Source organism: Rhipicephalus sanguineus, chromosome 6 (genome assembly GCF_013339695.2).
Source record: "Rhipicephalus sanguineus isolate Rsan-2018 chromosome 6, BIME_Rsan_1.4, whole genome shotgun sequence".
Taxonomy (NCBI): domain Eukaryota; kingdom Metazoa; phylum Arthropoda; class Arachnida; order Ixodida; family Ixodidae; genus Rhipicephalus; species Rhipicephalus sanguineus.
The window spans coordinates 89,368,802-89,387,567 of NC_051181.1; the positions used below are offsets into that span (position 1 = coordinate 89,368,802).

Genomic DNA, 18,766 nt, shown 5'->3' on the forward strand with positions numbered 1-18,766 from the left:
GAAGGCAGAGGGAAGTGCGTGACGGCGCTAATCTTGTCAGGGTCAGGTTGTACACCAGTAGCACTTACAAGATGACCAAGCACAGTGATTTGTTGCCGGCCGAAATTGCACTTTTTGGAGTTCAGCTGGAGCCCCGCTCGACGAAAAACAGCAAGAATGGTCGACAAACGAGTTAGATGACTCTCAAACGTTGGGGAAAAGACAATGACATCGTCGAGGTAGCAGAGACAGATTGACCATTTATAGCCACGGAGGAGAGAGTCCATCATGCGTTCGAACGTCGCCGGGGCGTTGCACAGCCCAAAAGGCATAACCTTGAACTGATAGAGGCCGTCCGGTGTGACGAAGGCAGTTTTTTCTCGGTCTAGCTCGTCGACAGAAATCTGCCAGTAACCCGAGCGCAGGTCTATGGATGAGAAGTATCTCGCACCATGAAGACAGTCAAGGGCGTCGTCGATTCGTGGCAGCGGGTATACGTCTTTGCGGGTTATCTTGTTCAAGGCACGATAGTCGACGCAAAATCTCCAGCTGCCATCCTTCTTTTTGACCAAGACGACAGGTGACGCCCATGGACTTGAGGAGGCCTCAATGACGCCTTTTGAGAGCATCTTATCGACTTCTCGTTGTATGACCTGGCGTTCGGAATGGGATACACGATATGGCCGCCGTCTGAAAGGACTAGCATCGCCGGTATGTATTTGATGCCGTACGAATGACGTTTGACCTAAAGGGCGCTCATCGAAATCGAAGATATCCTTATAGGTCGTTAAAACATGGCGAAGTTGCGCTGCTTGACGCGGTAGAAGATCAGGCGCAATCATTTTCGCGATTTCGTCGGGGGGTGCGCTTGCTGAGCTGGCTGCAACACCGGACGAGCACTCTCCTGCGTCTAATGCCACGATGTTACACGCATCAAGTGCTGATATGTTGGCCAACGAAATGCCTTGCGGGAGAACTTGGGTCGAGTTACTGAAGTTGAGGAGAGGGAGCTGTACGTAGTTGTCGACAACATTCACGAGGGTATGCGGCACAGCAACATTCCGGGCCAACAGCACGTCAACTAATGGGGACACTATGTAGTCGCCGTCGGGAAGAGGTGGTGATGTCGTCAAGGCGACACACGTGGCGGCTTGCGGTGACAGCCGAACATAATCCACAGAGCACAAGTGGTTTGGCGGTGAAGCTGCGCCGTCAGCAAGCCGAGGCAGTTCAAGTTGAAGAATGCCGGTTGCACAGTCAATGAGGGCGGCGTGAGTAGACAAGAAATCCAATCCGAGAATGAGGTCATTTGGGCACTGCTCAAGAACAGCAAACAAAACAGATGTGTGGTGATCGGCGATCGTGATGCGTGCTGTGCACATTCCTATAACGGCAGGACTTCTTCCATCGGCGACACGAATCATACCAGGAGCAGCCGGAGTAAGCACTTTCTTCAGGCGGCGACGAAGTCGAGCACTCATCACGGAAATATGCGCCCCAGTATCAACAAGTGCGGAAACAGCCAGGCCGTCAACGTCAACGTCGATCAAATTTCGTCGTGTCGGCAGCACAAGAAGAGGATTTGAGGTGGAATTAGAAGATGCAGCATCACCTCTAAGAGCTGCATCTCTTAGTTTCCCTGTCGAAGATTGAGCGGCGAGGTCGGACGTCGTCGTAGAGGAGACGGAGACGACGGGCGACGCGCTGGCGGCAAACGGGACTGGTGACCTCGGGGCGACGGCGAGCGGCTGTGCGGCGTAGCAGTGGCATCGGCGTTGTATGGCTCGAAAGGCTGGGAACGGCGGTAGTTATCGTGGTACGGCTCAGGAGGCTGGGAACGGCGGTAGCTGTCGGCGGGGCTAGCAGTGGCATACCGGGTTCTTAAAGGCGAAGACCAACGGTTGTTGCAATGTCGTGCGACGTGACCTATACGGCGGCAGTTGAAGCAGATCGGCCGATCATCTGCAGTTCGCCATTCAGCCGGATTACGAGACCGTGGAGCAAACCGTTGTTCCTGGGGCGGCGACCTGGGGCGAGGCGGCGATCTGGGCGAACGTCAGATGTCCGGGACTGAGCAACGGCGCAGACAGCGAAGCCCAAATTGCCGAGTTCCTCCCGCACAATTGACTGGACGAGGGCAACTGAGGGCAGGTGCGAATCAACGTGACCGTTGTTGGGAAGAGCAGGTGCAATTGCTTCGATTTCCCGACGGATGATTCGTGTAATATCGGATGCCGGTGACGACTGCAGATGAGAGGTCAGTCCATCTTCGCATGAAGACGTCGCAGCTGTGTTTGGCAGCCGAGAAAATGGCTTTGCAATACGTCGGCTTTTGGCCTGTTCAAAACGCCGGCATTCCTCAATGATTTCGTCGACGGTCGCACAATTCCGGCACAGTAATAGATTGAACGCGTCGTCCGCGATACCCTTCAGCACGTGGCCAACCTTGTCCGACTCCGACATGTCGCTGTCGACTTTACGACAAAGAGCCAGCACGTCCTGAATGTACGATATGTAGGGTTCAGTGGACGTCTGAGCACGGGTGGATAGCTCTTTCTTTGCGGCTGCCTTTCGACCCATGGGCTTTCCAAACAAGTCGCACAGTTTTCGCTTAAATGTGTCCCAACTTCCGATCTCCCCCTCATGGTTCTCGTACCATACCTTTGCCGTGCCTTTCAGGTAGAAGAGCACGTTGGCCAGCATGAGAGTCGGGTCATAACGATTGAGAGCACTGGTACGCTCATAGTCAGCAATCCAATCTTCGACGTCGACTTCATCCGTACCGCAGAACGTCCCAGGGTTTTTCGGATGCGTCAACACGTACGTTGGCGGCGTTGTGGCCGGTGCAGGCGTTGCCGGGGCCGGTGCACGCGTTGTCGTGGCCGATGCAGGAGTAGTCATAGCATCGGTCTCGTCTTCCATCCTGGAAACTCCGAGTCGACGACCACTGCGGAGCTCCGTTGTACAGCGGTTCTTCTACCCCGCAGCTCCACCAAATTGTCACGGGGATGACGAATACACGAGAGAGACAGCAGCAAGTATATTTACAATATTTACAAGCAACTGTGCCACCGAATGGCTGCCAGCATCTCGCGCGGCATACCCGCTTCTTCCTCGTCTCTTCGTCTCCAACGGCGTGCTCATCCACAATGCCTCGTAACAATATTTTATTATTACTCGTGTTGACGCCGACGACGATGGTTAACATTCGCGTTTGATGGCACATCTAAGGCTTCCGCCCTAACAAAATTTTCCTCGATTGAACGAGTGTTAGGGATGCGTGATTTATAGCAATTAAATTTATAAACGGAAGCTGGGGAGGCCAGTGGGACCGGTAGAGGCGGGAGTCCTAGGTGCTACCACGTTACTTGAGCGCTAAAGTAGACGCAAGCTATTTCGAAACAGCAGCCTAATGGTGAGTACTCTGAAAGGTCAGCTGTCAACTCACCGAACTTTAGTTCCCAACAATTTCGACTGGGGCTTTCTTGCGCACCGGCTACGGTGGTCTAGTGGTTATGGTGCTCGACTGCGGATCTGCAGGTCGCGGGATGGAATCCTGGCCGCGGCGGCCGCATTTCCGATGGAGGCGAAAATGATGCAAGCCCGTGGACTTAGATTTAGGTGCACGTTAAAGAACCCCAGGTGGTGGGAATTATCCAGAGCCCTCCACTACGGCGTCTCTCTTAATCACGTCGTGGTGTTGGGACGTTAAACCCCATGCTTGTGAACTCGACTTGCGGCGACTAGCGGGAAAGGAGGGAGACAGGAAAGAGCACAGACTACCAACTTTCATGTGTCTCTCCTCGTGTCCTGCTGGTTGAGCAGCAAGTCGAGTTTACAAGTATGAACCAACTAGTCTCTAAAGAAGTACTGTTAAACCCCAACAAATATTATTATCTATCTTGCGCAGTCTGTTTCACTGCTGAACTTTCTCTGGTTTACGTATAAATATTTCATTGTTCAAATGTACCTCCTCGGCTAAGAGGACGAGTAGACAAAGGCCACGAAACTATCCTCACTCCCACGGTTTCTATTTCCCTTCCAGCAAAGCAGCTCAGATCGATGAGCTAATGCGCCGGCGCAGACCTTACGCTGTTCCCCAGTAACGCGGCCACGGTGTGGTCACGCACGTACCCATTTCCGAGAAGGCACGCCGATGCGTGCAAACGAGCTCATTACGAACTAGCAAAGGGAGCATTTATTTATCACGCCCGTCTCATCGCCAACCATTGAGGCGATACGTGCTCCGTTATTGGCGCGTAGGCTCCACGAAGCTGGAGATGACGACACACACTGGAGAAAGTCAGGGCCACCCGAAATCCAACGACCCAGTTTTGTCATCTCTACTGATTGCTTCGTATTTCCACTGCTGACGTAACGCGAGGGATCACCGCTATCTTTTATGGAAGGCGAGGGGAGTGATTTAGTGGAAAATCAATATTGGCCTTTCGCATGGCCTGAATCGCAGCTATACTCCTCATGAAAGGAAATAATAAATTTTTTATCACTGTTTCCGAGAACTGTGGATGCACACGTAACTGCAATTGAGCTCGACAATGATAGTCTGGATCAAGTAAACCTTCTTTGGCGGAATATCTTGAGTTGAAAAAAAAATCATCGAAAAGCAGAAACTGTATATTGATCGTAGTATTTACGTACACCCGCCCACAAAAGTTTACGGAACAAGGGCTCCGATGAAAATGCGAATTTCTCCTCTGTTAGCGCACAGCGCTTCTAACCTCGCAGCTAGCTGCGTAGGTCGCAAGAACTACTAACGGTTGGAACATCTATTTGAAGGCTATGTTCTCAACAAAGCTGGAATATAGCTTTCTCGGAAATTTCGCGCTCCACAAACTTATGGGTGGGGGGGGGGCGTACAATAGTGACCTTGAAAAGCGCACTTGTATACAGCTTATGGGGGCGCTCGGTGGTTACGAGCGCGTAGAAGACAACGATGATCGCATGTGCGATCGTGTCAGGCGGCAGCCGCTGGCAGCGGGCAGTTGCGGCCAAGGCATGGAGCAGTAAAATGTGTCTCTGTGGGTTTTGGCCTCATCTCTAAAGGGTTCAGGGCTAGATGCAGCCGCAAAACCCTACATCTGGCGCCCAACGGGAAGGACCCCACCCCGACATGTTCTGCCCGATCAATGTACGCCGAATCCCACCAGCCCCTGACTTCGGCCACCTGCACGGCGATATCGCCTTCGAGGAGCTATGGGCGCTGAAGCGGGCGTTCATGGATATGGCCGCCTACGGGGTCTACGAACAGGTCCTCCTACATCAGCCGGTCGAGACCCTCATGCGCCTCTGCCTTTCCGGGAGAAATGACCTCCACGAGCAGCGGCGTGCCATCATCGCCCTCGAGCACCTCTGTGCTTACCTCGGCGTCCCGCTGCCCGCGCTGGCCATGGAGGCTGTGGCGCGCTCGTGCGGCGAGGCGGCACCTGGGGCCGATGACGAAGGCGGCAACAATGCGTGCGCTGACGAGGTCGGCGTCGAGGCTCGTGCGGTCTCGTGCGGCGGGCCGGCACCGCGGGACGACCAGCGACGCGGTGGCGACGCATCGTCCGCCACCGAGAGTGCAGCGTCCAGGAACAGTGAGGCGAACACGACGTTGGACGACGCGATTTCTGGGGACACGGCCGGGGACTGTGACGACCTTGAAGCAGCGGTCTGGAAGCCCCGGGAATGACGACGATGCGGCGACTGTCAATAAAAGGAAGAAGACGAGGAATGCTAGGAGGAAACGGAAGAAAACGGAACACAGGGACACGAAACTCACACCAGACGAATCGGAGTCTGGCACCGACGTGGTCCGCGCTCGTGACCTTGAAAGGGACAAGGCTGCCCTTGAAGCTGAGGTAGATCGTCCCAAGCACGAGCACGACATCTACAAAGCCAGGGCAACCATCATAATTAACGAAAAGGACCGCCACATTTCTCATCTAATGACAAGGTCTGCACTCTGGAGAAACAGCTCGAACAGCAGCTTCGAGGCCAAGACATCCTGGAGCGACAAAATCCACACCCTTGAAGCTCAGATCTTCAACCTGAACCGAAAAGTGACCGAGGACTCGCTGGAGTACAGTCGCATGGAGAGGCTGCTTGCAGATGCTCAGCAGCGCTTCAAGGATCAGCAGCAGCAGTGTGCCAAGTTCGAAGGGCAATTGCTGGAGCGGGACACTCAACTGGCAAACATGCGGCACAGCCACCAAGAACAGCTCCAGCGGCAACGCGCACTCCAGGACTCCCAGCTTGATGAGCTACGGATGCAAGCGGCTGATCTCCGTGCGCAGCTCACCCAGGCCCAGCAGGACCGCGACCGAGAGGCAAGTGCAGCGCGGACCTTAATTGTGGAACTCAGCCAGAAGGAGGCAGAGTGCAAGAAGAACCAGGAGCAGATCCAGGGGCTCAAGCAGGGCCAGAGGACTTTGTTGGCACAGGTCTCCGAGCTACAGGCGCAGCTTAGTCTGGCGTCGGACTCTGAGACAATCCTCAAGCACGGTCTGAAGAGGAGTGAAGCTGTACTAGAGACCATGCAGGAAGAGCTTGCAAAGCTGAAGCAGGTGCTTGCCTCGGCTGAGATCGAGAACAAGCGGCTGATTGAGGAGCTTGAGGCAAGACAGCAGCAAGCGGATAAAGAACAATTCAAGCTGAAAGCGGTGACGCAGCTGCTGGAATCCCGGGAGAGGACGGCAGAACAGGTGGATCCGCTCGAGGAGGAACCTGCAGCCCAAGCGAGCAACTGCGCCAGCGTGTCTGACCTCAGCGCAACATCTGCGAGGGAGACGCGAGCGCCGGAGGTATATGCAGTCGGAGCTTCGTTGGGGACGTCACGCTTCCGTGGCTGCTGAGGTCACCTGCGTACAATGACTCCTACCTGGAGGAGTGGCCCCCACCCGCACGTGAATGGTCTGGAGGTCTACAACGGCAACGACATACGACAACGGCTCATGACTCGCTAGGACCGGTGCTGCACCAGGATCATCGGCATTCCGTCATGCTCTCGGCTGTGGTCATGCTGGCGATCGTGGTCGTCAACCTGAGCGAGTCCGGTGCGCCTTCGTCTTCGGGAGGCGGCAGAGTTGCCTCCGCTGCGTGCGTCAGCAGTTCCCGCGTCCGGCAGCTCATGATGTCCCACAGATAGCTGTGGGCGGACAGCGCTGGCATGTGGTCGTGTGTGCCACGCGTAGTCCGCCGTGGCCAAGGATAGCCAGGAACTTTGCGCCGGCTGCCCTTGTGATGTTGCCAGCGTACTTCTCGCTCACTTTTTTTGAGGGGAGGGGGCAGTATGGGGGCGCTCGGCGGCTGTGAGCATGTAGAAGACAACGACGATGGCATGTGCGCTCGTGTCACGCGGCAGCCGCTGGCAGCGGGCAGTTGCGGCCAAGGCATGGACCAGTAAAGATGTCTCTTTGGGTCTTCCTTACCCTAAAGGGTTCAGGGCTAGATGCAGCCGCAAAACCCTACAAGCTTTAGAACGTTTCTTACCTTATGTATGTACATTCGACGCAAGCACATTTGAAGGACGCTACGGTAAGCGTCCTCTCATGAGGTTAGTTTAAGGCATGGGAACGCGAACAACAATAAACACAATAAAAAACACGAACGACAATAAAAAACAGGGCACCATCTGGAGATTAGGACCATACATGTTCAAGCCAAAAGAATCGAGTAGCAACAATCTTGTCGTTTACGGGCAGCAATTCCTGGATGATCTCAGAATGATCGCGCTAAACGCTTATAACCGCAGATTGCAGGTGGGTTCGACGTATTCGCCAGCGCTGAATTCTTGCGTACGGAAACACTACTACCTTAAACTCGTCAAATAACGTACGTTATCAACAGATCAAAATAAGGAGAATGAAGGAAACCCTCGTCTTTTGTCAAACACACCCTAATGAAGCCAAACAATGATACCAACGAAGGCATTTAGAACATTCACTGTAGTTTTTAACTGTGGTGTAGTAATTATGACAAAATCGCAAAGAATTGAGGTGGGCGAAAAAACTACTAGGGCTAACACCTCTTATGCTCTATCAATTGAGATACGGAGGCGGCTGTTCCGCTGTCTTTTTTATTGCGAATTTCAGTAGGTGCATTCCTGGGAGCGTTAGCCGCCGCCACTGATCGCCATGGCGGCGAGTGTGGAACACTCTTGTCTCGGTGTACTTGGCCTTTTAGGTAGCCGGCGAGGGTTTAGTGATCAGCGGCCAGCCCGCAAAAATTTAGGCGCAGCTTGGACTGACTTACGTCGTCAACACCTATGTACAGAGTCGTCCACATTTAAGCTGAACACCTCATTAGTATTCAAGACCTCATTGAAGCTGTTGTTTAATACATAATTAGGAAAATCATTACTGTGTTTGTCGACACCATGATTAGACGTTCTATAACGGGCATTGCACTCGTGAAGTATAAGAAACATTCGAGTTCTACCGGTTTGAATACTAATGAGGTGTTCAGCTTAGATGTGATCGACCCTGTACAGCGTAGCTCGGGGGAAGATTCAGCGATGAAATGCAGTCATACAAAGCTAGACGAAGGTGGGCATGGTTTAGCATTGAACTCCTCTCCGCTTGACCACCTGCATGTCACTGACGTCCAACTCGCCTCCCTCCTGCACTCTCCTCCGCTGTACTATGCTACACCTTCCCACCCCTTTCAATCTTCCGCACCCTCACATCATTGCTCCTCACCCTTACTGCCCTTTCCCAAGCCTTGCTTTACTATACATTGCTACACTATGTTTACCTTCTCCCCTCATGCTTTCTCTCTTCCTCACTCTCTCTTCCATTTTCCCACCGCCTTGCTATTATGTAGTATACATGGCTACGCGGCGTATTACCTTCCCTCCTCCTCATCGTCACATCTCTTCTCAAGCTCCCTTCCATTTCGCATCTCCTTGCTATACTATACGGTACATGGCTATGGGATTCGTTACCCTCGCCCCCTTTTCCTTTCCATCCTCAGCGCCCTCAGTTCCCTTTCTCACACCTTGCTATACAGGGTGTTTCAAGAAATGTGTCCAACCTTCTCAAAAAATCAGGAAAATGCGATATTCGAATTGCTGCCTTCAGCATTAGTTTTTCTGTAGTGGCAGCGATTTTAAGATGGTTAAAGAAATTATTTGGGAGTGTAATTAAAAACGTTAAATAATTAACTTTTTAGTTAGTGGAGTTAGGTGGTTGTGTCCAATGGGAGAATTCAAGTTCTTTATGCCAGAAACCCAACCCAACTTTGAGATTTCGAAAAAGTGGCATATAGTAATAATTACGAAGTAATGAAATTCAACCAAATGGCGAAACCTAAAAAGAAACGTGGAAGAACGCAACAGTCATATTTTTCTGAGACGTCCAAAATGAGTGAATGACTTTTTCTGTGGCGCTAGGCATCTTAAGATGGTTAGAGACATGACTTGAGACAGTAATTAAGAAAGTTAAAATAATTAACTTTTTAATTAGTGGAGTTACGTGACTGTGTCAAATTGGCGAATTGAAGTTCTTCGTGCCAGAAACCCATCCCACCATTGAGTTTTCGAAAAGGCGGCCTCTAGTAATAATCACGAAGTAATGAAATTCAACCGAATTCAATAGCTCTCGCTGGTGAAAGCCGTTGCATTTTGTTGAATTTCATTACGCCGCAACAATTACTAGAGGACGCTTTTTCGAAATCCCAAAGCTCGGATGGGTTCCTCGCATGAAGAACTTCAATTCTCCCATTTGACACTATCACCTAACTACACTAATTAAAAAGGTAATTATTGTAACTTTCTTAATTCCTGTCCTACATGACGTTCTTAACTACCCTAAGATTCCTGCCGCTACAGAAAAAGCAATTCTGAAAGCCCCGAGCAAATATCCCATTTTCTCGATTTTTTTAGAAGGTTGGACACATTTTTTGAAACATCCTGTATTATAGTATACATGGCAACGCGATGCTTTAGCTTCAGCCTCACTTCCCTTTCGCACCTCCATGCTATACTATACTATATATGGCTACGTTAATATTTAACTCTCCCTCCTCCTTACCCTCACGTCACTCCGCCTCACTCTCACATTCTTTACCCACCCTTTGCTATGCAATACGTAGCTATGTTATGCTTTACGCTCTTCCCATCCTTCTTCGAATCTTCCTCACCCCTACATCACTCCTCCTCTCCTTCACTTCTCGCTCGCTCCCCCTTGCAATATTATACTAGGATAGTTTCTGGCTACGTCTTTCTCTCTTCACCGTCACAACTACATGACAGTATTCATGTTTTCGCAATAAAGGGGATACCAACAGAGGGTACCCTAAGTGTCATTAGGTTCGTAGTGGACAAACATTCCACCAGCGATGCCAATTCCTGGTCTGCTGAGTTATTGTCTGATTAGTTTTGTTAGTGGTGTGTTAGTGTCTTGTTAGTTTGGTAGAGTGGACCTAAATAGCTTGGTTGCACTGGACCTAATGCAGCTACATTGGCCTTCGGCTCTACCTACAAATTTCTCCGTCTTCGTTACTGCTGGCAAGATGCAATAATTGTACACCTATAAATCGCTAGGATAGGTCTGAGCTGGTGGCAGTGCACGAGACAACGACTGCCGTTTGCTCTGTAGTATATTTTCGTTCTTCCGTAAATGTGCTACGGATATATGCAGTACGAAAACCAGGCGCCATTTGAGCGTCATGATATGTCGGCATTGGGTTTAGTAGGCGTTCTTTTGGCAGCAAAACTCGCATCAAGGCAGTGGCTCTCTTCTCGCCAGCTCTACACTTCACCGATCGACCAAGAGAGCTGGGCATAAATTTATGCTCGACCTTTTTTTAAATTTTACACATCGCAGACCCTAAGTCCTTTTTTGCACACTGAGAAAAGCGAACTATATATCCCAGCAAGTTGTTTTCCTCCACGTAAAAAAAAATCAAGCGATATATTCCATGCGCCTGAAACTGTGGCAGTTTGCGCTGTAGAGCACGAATTCGAAGAAGCGTTTGATATCCATAATGCAAGAGCTAAGGTTTCGCTTCTTGCCTCTCTATTGCAAAGGAAGAAAGAGCAAAGATCATAAGCGGCTGAGCTTTTCCCAGTCAACTTCAGCGACCTCGGCTTTGCAAGTCCTAGTTCTTCGTACTTTGGCGCCACGTTTTCGGATTCGAAAGCTACGAAGAAATTGCGAAACATCGTTTGTTTAAAGCGCCATTCATTTTCAGGTATAGCCTATTTGCCGAAGCCTGCAAAGTCAATGCATTTGCAAGTGTCAGAATGTCGTGTGTTCTATAATATCGCACAACGTTGGCACACCTGGCAAATTGAGCTCACATCTAAGGTCAAGGCAGTAGAGCAACAACAACAACAAGTTGAAGCAAGGTATTGTGATGCCCACGATTTACACAGCATATGCGATGAGGCGCTACAGTTGCGAAATAGGACAGCGTGAAATCCAAAGATTGTGCGTGCTTAAAAGTAGCATCCAAAGAGCGGAGGACTGCACTGCGTAGTTTTCTTTTTTTCTTTGTTTCTTTTTTTTGAATGGGTGAAAGGAAGAAAAGCTGACAGCAGAGCGGTCGGATCATAAAACGCTTTGCTACGTCTATTTCCTAGGAACGTGGAATATAAAGTAACCTGAGATGCCCGATCTCCTTTCGTAGCTCCGAAATATGTTTGCTCATTGGCGTGAAAATTTGGTTTATTTTGCGTGTGTGCGCGCGAATATTGTGTCCTGCACGAAGAAGGGAAAAAAATTACGAAAAATCTAGTGTTTATAGGTGATGTGAATCTGCTGTTCTGAGTAGTCGAAGCTGCTTGTCAAATGTACAAAATCAACAAACTGTACGAAATGTTTGGATGTTGATAGTTATGTATTTATACCGGTTTAACTGAAGTAACGAACGTTGTGCAACTAGAAATCATAATTTACTTAATAGGCGGAATATGTTCGCTCTGCAGAGGAAACCTTGTTTTAGCGACACCGACAGTTTTTCATTTGTTTCATTGCCTTAATTTTCAGAGCGTGACATCTGCAATAATATTGACGCGTTTCTCATCACGCCAGCGTTGTGAACGCCTTGCGGATGAAAGCAACATTTTCCCCCCCCTTTTTTTCTAAACTAGTCAAGTAATTTGGGACCAGTGAAACAGGTGCCTGCTGACGCCGTCTGACATCGAAACTCTTATGGGAGTGCGAATGACAGTTACTAATGAGAAAAAAAAATAATTCAATGTTAATCAAGTCCAATAACTAACGGCGCGCATAAGTAGGAATTTTTACGAATTATGTGGTAGCTGTTGCGGGTTGCAGCGCAACCCGCCGGAACTGAAAGGTAAATATCTGACGAAAAAGCTAGTTATCAACAGTAACTCGCTGTTATACGTATTAAAAACCCACTGCAACATGCTGGTGTATTTCCAGTTGCGTATCACGGAACACGTATGTTGCAAGAACATTTCAATATTTTGCAATAACACCGATGAGATTGTTAGTGGCGGTGATATAAAATGATAAGATGTCCTAACAGACTCAACCGTCTGCCGCACGGCACTGAAGCTTTCCTCGAATGTTCTGCTACGCAGGCGCGTAGCATATATGGTCCCGAGTCTGGTTTCATATCTAGTTTCGTTCGTTAGCTATAATCTTTTTGTAATATTTCTCATTTAGTTAAGAGGTGTCGCGCGTTCTTGAGCAAGAGATGGTGAGGGCTGCACAGCTTGTAAAAGCCCGGTCATGCATGCTATATATTATACAACTTGCGCACTATCTATCTGTTATTCGACTGGTAACTGTCATTCTAAGTCTCCTAGGGCTAGCGATGTCAAAAAGCCTCCGCAGGCATCTGTCGCAGTATTTACACGGTATAAAATAAAGAAAAATGATTGCGTTCGTCCGCGAGGTTTTAACGATGTTGGCGCGATTGAAAACGGGCCAACGGTGGCGCACGTACTCACTGTGACGTGGTATTCACACAGCTTCCCATGCAGAAATACGAATGCGCATGCTCACGACGCTCATGTCAGCAGTGAAAAGCGAGAACGCTGTCCGTATTTCCACAGAGTTGATTGAACAGAGCGTAAGGGTTCGCGAACTAGGTTTTCTCGTTCGCGGAACCAGACGCACTTTCTGTCTCCGGGTCCTTTTTGTACCGCACGCGCGAGTCGCGCATAAGGTGTCGACTGCAGGACTACAAGACAGACAACGCGGACGCCGACAGCGACGGCGCATATTCGCTGCGCCGTTAAAAATGCAGCGATAACATAGAAGCGTGAACATGTTGGTCTAGTTGATGTGTCATGTGTGGTTGGAAGAGCAAAAACCTTACGATGAGAGTACCTCGACGAAAGGCAGTACAGACAGGGAAGAACAATTTGATCAATTTGCGCTGGTAATAGGATCAACAGTAGTATAAAATTGCTGCAGTTATTTTTTATTTTGAGAAAAAGCTAGTTGTACTACCAATGGTTATACTACCAACCACTATTTAGAAATGTCATGTTGAGCTTCATAAAGGAACTAAACACTGAAGGTGAAATAGAGCACATTGGAGGGCGCCCTAGGTTATATTAGCCACGGCAGTGACAACATATGTATCTAGCAGTGGAGTCCGGGTTTAATACATACACAACACGATATGGGCAAATTCCTGCAATTTTTGGCCAAAATACAATGTGCCAACTCGGTCGTCATCTTGTCTCTGTACAGCCTCCTAATAACTCTACTTTAGTTTGCCGTTTCTTGCTATGTTTACCATTAGGCACTGCAACTGCATGCAGCGCGCGATACAGCGCAGAGGTGGCCCGCACGCTCGGTAGGCTCCAATTGAGTCAGCCTACTTGGGACACCACTGGGTGGTGATGCGAATGCAATTTTGCAAATGCGCCAGAGGCAAGCGTAAGTAGATTGTTCCAAGAGCCACGAGCGCGCGTTCATTTTGCGGCGTTCACTTATCCTTCATCTTTTTTCCCCGCGAGCTGGCAGCGATCGTCTCGTGCTGTATTTTATTTTTTTTGCTGCTGCTGCTGCTGATAAGTGCATCCACGTTGGACAATTTCTCTCCGCTCAGTTCGCCTTCTCGTAGAGCTCTCTTGGTAAGAAAGAGCGACACGTCGCGACAGAATGCGAGGACGACAGCGGAGATAAGTACAGACATTTCGGCCCCGACGCAAGCGAGGAAAATGAACAACAGCGTGAAAAAAGTACCGACACGAAACCGGAATGCGAATTACTTCCGAGCTGCGTGACCGCCGGAAGCAATGGCTGCATGGTTCCGTGTCCGTGGAATGAGATATGCTAGTCGAATTTCAGCGGCATATAGCGGCGGACTTCCCTGTGACATTACCACGGGCGTCCTTCACTGTATCGTTGAGTGCATATTCTTCCCGCTCACTTTTTGCTTCTTTTCTGAAGTTTATGTGCTTCGGGAATTACGCGGAGTTGCCTCTTCTCTTTCCTCTGGGCGGTGCGATGCAAAGTTCAAGCTATAGTAGCATAGCTGCCTGAGCTGATAGTGCTTCGAGTTCTTACTTGGATGTACAAGCGCTGTGCAGATAAGTGACCCCCTTTGTGGCACTTGTTAGGCTATGAAGAGGTCAGGATTCTGTCAAGAGCCGAACTGTACTAATATCATTTGTGTTCTCACAATTCCAATTGTTTTCATTTCCAGTTGCTTCGCAGCAGTAACTCAGCTAGCTACCCTTGCTTTCGCATAAATATTATGGGCCTATCGTAACGGACAGAACTACATAAACTGTATTGTTGTACTCCATTCTTGAATACTGAAAAGAACCAAGAAAAAATGCCAGGCCTGCGCGGAAAGCGCATCACAGTCACAGCGAAAGCTGGTAGAGCGGCATTTCTAGATCCTTTAAACACTCTTTTGTGGCTATTAACTCATGTATGCCCAAACTCAGAAAAAATGACAGCACATTTTTTTTTCACAGAAAGTGTACTTCTACGTTCACTCTAAGAAAAAAAAAAGACTCAAAAGAGGGTCACGGCTGCGTGACTCTCTTCGGGTGTCCATTTGACCCCTTTTGGAAGCTAGATGAAGAGAAAGAGAGTTAGCATTTCGGCTGGAGTCACGGGACTCTCCTGAAGCGCGTTTTGATGGGCTTCTGTGATGGAGGCGCCGTCGTACACACCATACGTATCGCGCGTTTGCCGTTCGGCGCCGTTGTGGCGCGGTGGCTCGCCTCGGTCGCCGACGGAGCCAGCCGGGCTGGCAACGCGCCACGGCCTTCTCTCTCAGTCTGCTCGGTCTCTTGGAATGCGTTGCGTCGGTTGCGGGTTGCGCCAGTTGCCCGTCGTGCAGTTTTGTGTTCGAACAAAAATGCGCATCTTCGGTGGCGTTGGCGCTAGGCACCGTGCTCAAAGTCACGCTTGCAGGGCGGAAAATTCATGGAGCTGCGGACACGGACAACGTGTGCCTGTTAACGGTGAGTGTACTGCTTTCGTCGGTACTAATTATACAGCTTTAGCTGGGCGTCTGCAGCAGCTCTGAGGACGCTATCTGCCAGCCATTTCTAACAGCAGCCTGCGTCCGCGGGGCTGTTGCGGATGCCCAACTAAAGCTGTCAGTTAAAGGGACACTAAAGAGCAAAACGATTTTTCTCGCATTAGTAAAGTAGTCTTCCACGATACCAAAAACACCACGCTTGCTGCGAGAAGACGCTTAATAAGCAAACAAATGCGCAAAAAAGAAAATACAGGTGGCGACGCCACCTTGGAATTCCCGCACCATTTGCCGTGACGTCACATATTTTTGACGGCACCTACTTGGGCCTACCTAGTTTCTAACCGGTTAAATCGAAGTACATTGTCCTCTGAGGGGGCCAGAGACTTGACATAATGAGTTTGTGAAAATTTCGTCGAGCCAGTGGCGCCAAAATACGTTAAATGCGCTTTGAAATATTTTACGTCACGAATTACAAAGTTCGGCGCGGAATTTAAAAATGAAACGTTGAACTTGATTTTCTCCTGTAATGATAAACCTATGGTGGTGAAATAAACTACACAAGAGTTCTCCGAGCACACTTTATCAATCTAAACCAATTCATTGTTTCTCTTTAGTGTCCCTTTAACGGGCTGACACCGTTACGCGTGTTGCTGTACAAGCTCCCATAAAATGAGCGATGCAAATAATTGTCAAGGGCCATTTTTTGCTGATCGCACGTTGCGTCTGCACTGCTAAAGGTGCAAAACGTCGTTTTGAGATGCACTTTAGTCTACTTCATAACAATTCCAGCAACATTGAGTGTGGAATAGTGTGGAATAGAAGTACACTAGCAACGCACCCACTACGCCACAAATCATAATTTTTGTGTGGTTGGGAAGCACCCACCACGACATTAATCGCCATTCTGCAGAGAACCGAGGTACCATCTGTAAGACATTATGTGCACTTTGTTGATGCGACGATTGATGACGTAGAATTATGGCTGAGGCTTTTGTAATGCGTTGGAAGCTTGAAACGACCCACTAGTTACGTAATTCGCATTATGTGACGCCCGGTCGTTATTTCACTCTCCCACCATCGTTCATAACATACGTTAACGTGAGAATGAGAGATAGCGAGAGAAAATTAACTGTATTGAGACCCTTAGAAAATGGATCATGGGAGCCTTATGGGCTTCCTTGGCAACCAATAGAAGTGCACTTTCGAGGAAACCACTACGCTATAAATCGTCATAATTTTTTTTGAATTAGGGAAGCAGCCACTAGGCAATTTTTCTTCATTCTGCGGGTAACCGTGGTACCTGCTAAACACCTGTAAGGCATTACGTGCACTTTGTCGACGCTGTGGCTGATGACGATGAAGAATTATGGCAGAGCCCTTTGTAATGGGGTGGAAGCATTCAACAACCCACTCGTTACGCCATTCGCATTTTTTTTTATTCGCGTTAGTTTGCCCTGCGGCATCAATACACATTACACAAAATGGTGCAGCTGTGTTTCCTCCATGAAGTCCAGGTGGGACCTATGGTTCGGACCGTATATCCATCGCTGCAGGTCCGGTGGCCTGGTGTGCTGAAGTCCTGCACGCCGCAGGTGGCGTCGACGAGCCGCTTGTAGCCCAGGGCATGTCCATAGGAGGTGGTTCAGGTCTGCGTCCCGCACCGGCGCAGGACAAAATGGGCAGCTTGAAGTTGTGTCGGTGTAGCCCCACTTAGCGCGGATTGAAGGTGTCACAGCTGCACTCACGCGAACTCTTCGGAGCGATACCTCCTCTTGACGAGTAAGTCCACTCGGGAGGTCATGACCACGCGGAGGTATGAGAGCTCGCGTGGTGCGCCGAAGATTTTCTTTGTGAATGTCCACAGTGTCAGAAGGTGGCAGCCGGAGCAGAGGTAAGGGGTACATGATGGTTACAGGATGGCATGCGGCATCTGCCGCGGCATGAGCCAGAACACTAGAACGGCGAATACAACATACTCGAACAGAGCATGAATAAGCTGCAGCACAACGATGAAATTGCACTGCTACACCCACAGAAAGGTCTACGCGACGGAGTGCGCGCACCGCTTGCGTCGGGTCCGTGTAAAGGATCACACTTGATGGGTGTTGCATCTCTACGAGCGGCTGAAGTGCGGCAAGACCATCGCAGAGGGCAACTAACTCGGCTAGTACGGATGTAATGGGGGTGTCTAATGCATAAGAGCAGGTCTGGTTGGCATGTGGGTGACATGGGCACACTAAGGAAGTGTGCAGTATAGAAGATGTCAACCCGGCGTCCACATATGCTCTCAGTTCAAGTGCCTGAGGTGCCAAAGTTAAAGGGCCAAGCGGTGTGCACCTTGAAGTAGAGTTTACATTCACTTCTTGACGGATACATCCAAGTGGCTTATTGGTGGTCACTTGGCAATGATCCCACGGTGGTACTGACAACGTAGGTTCGTCAACCAAAGGGGCTTTAGGGTTCATGTGATTCGCCAAGGCAGCAGCCGCAGGAACATTGCTGTGTTTTATCATCCTTGCCTTGCGTCTTTGGTGAATGAGCTCATCTAGAGTATTGAGCTGTGCTTCTGCCTGGAGTGTCGGAATCGGTGTGAACCTTGGAAGGCCTGTGATCACACGCATGGCTTCACGATTAAGAGTTTCCAATCGCGCCCATTCTGCTTTGGTGAAGTGCTGAAACTGTGCTTGGTACACTAATCGAGGCTGGAATACGGAGCATACCAGTTGCCGTGCGATACGGGTTCGCGCTCCGCCACTGCGCTGAGCGATGCGACGAAAAAGATGAAGCATGCATTGTGTGACGCCTGGTTGTTATTTTACTCTTCTATCACACTACATTACATATGTTAATGTGGTTCCTTCTCGACATGAATCCTGTATAGGCTCTTTTTGCAAAGCAATTTCAAGCACCGGCATGGCTTTGAGGTAGAATAGTGCGGTCTCACGCAGAGGACACAGGTTCGGATATCGTTTCATCCTGGATGTTTTTTTCTTATTTCGTTTTCTTTTCTTATTTCGCACGATAGTGGTTACGGATACCGGCGGCGGTGGACAACTACGGCGCCAAAGACGGTCCTTGTTTTGATCTCATAACAGCTTTCGCTGTAAAAAGTGTTTCGCAAAGGCTTAAGACGTCCAAGAAGTAAATGTGGTTGAAAACGCGTTCTCCTTGTAGTAGTTAACCATAATGTCATAAATATGGTTCTCACATAAATGGCTCTTCTACGATAAAGGAAATCCCTTTTACGTATTCGTAACTCCGTTAAAGACAATTTGTTTGAAGGACCATCTACGTTTCTAAGATTTCTGTTCATAGTAAGCATTATCAGACTTCATAAAATCAAGGAAACGCTGTGATC

At 49.3% G+C, this 18,766-nt stretch overlaps 1 protein-coding gene across 1 annotated transcript; it reads left to right on the forward strand.

Annotated features, from left to right (window-relative positions):
• The first annotated feature begins 5,432 nt into the window (after window positions 1–5,432).
• Window positions 5,433–6,833, forward strand: LOC119397412 (CAP-Gly domain-containing linker protein 1-like). Its single transcript, XM_037664839.1, has one exon. The coding sequence runs from the start codon at window positions 5,433–5,435 to the stop codon at window positions 6,831–6,833; it is 1,401 nt and encodes a 466-aa protein (XP_037520767.1).
• The last annotated feature ends 11,933 nt before the right edge of the window (window positions 6,834–18,766 follow it).

Excerpts from the sequence above, each read along its gene's own strand:
- LOC119397412 (XM_037664839.1), top strand. The coding sequence starts at position 5,433 with ATGACGAAGGCGGCAACAATGCGTGCGCTGACGAGGTCGGCGTCGAGG.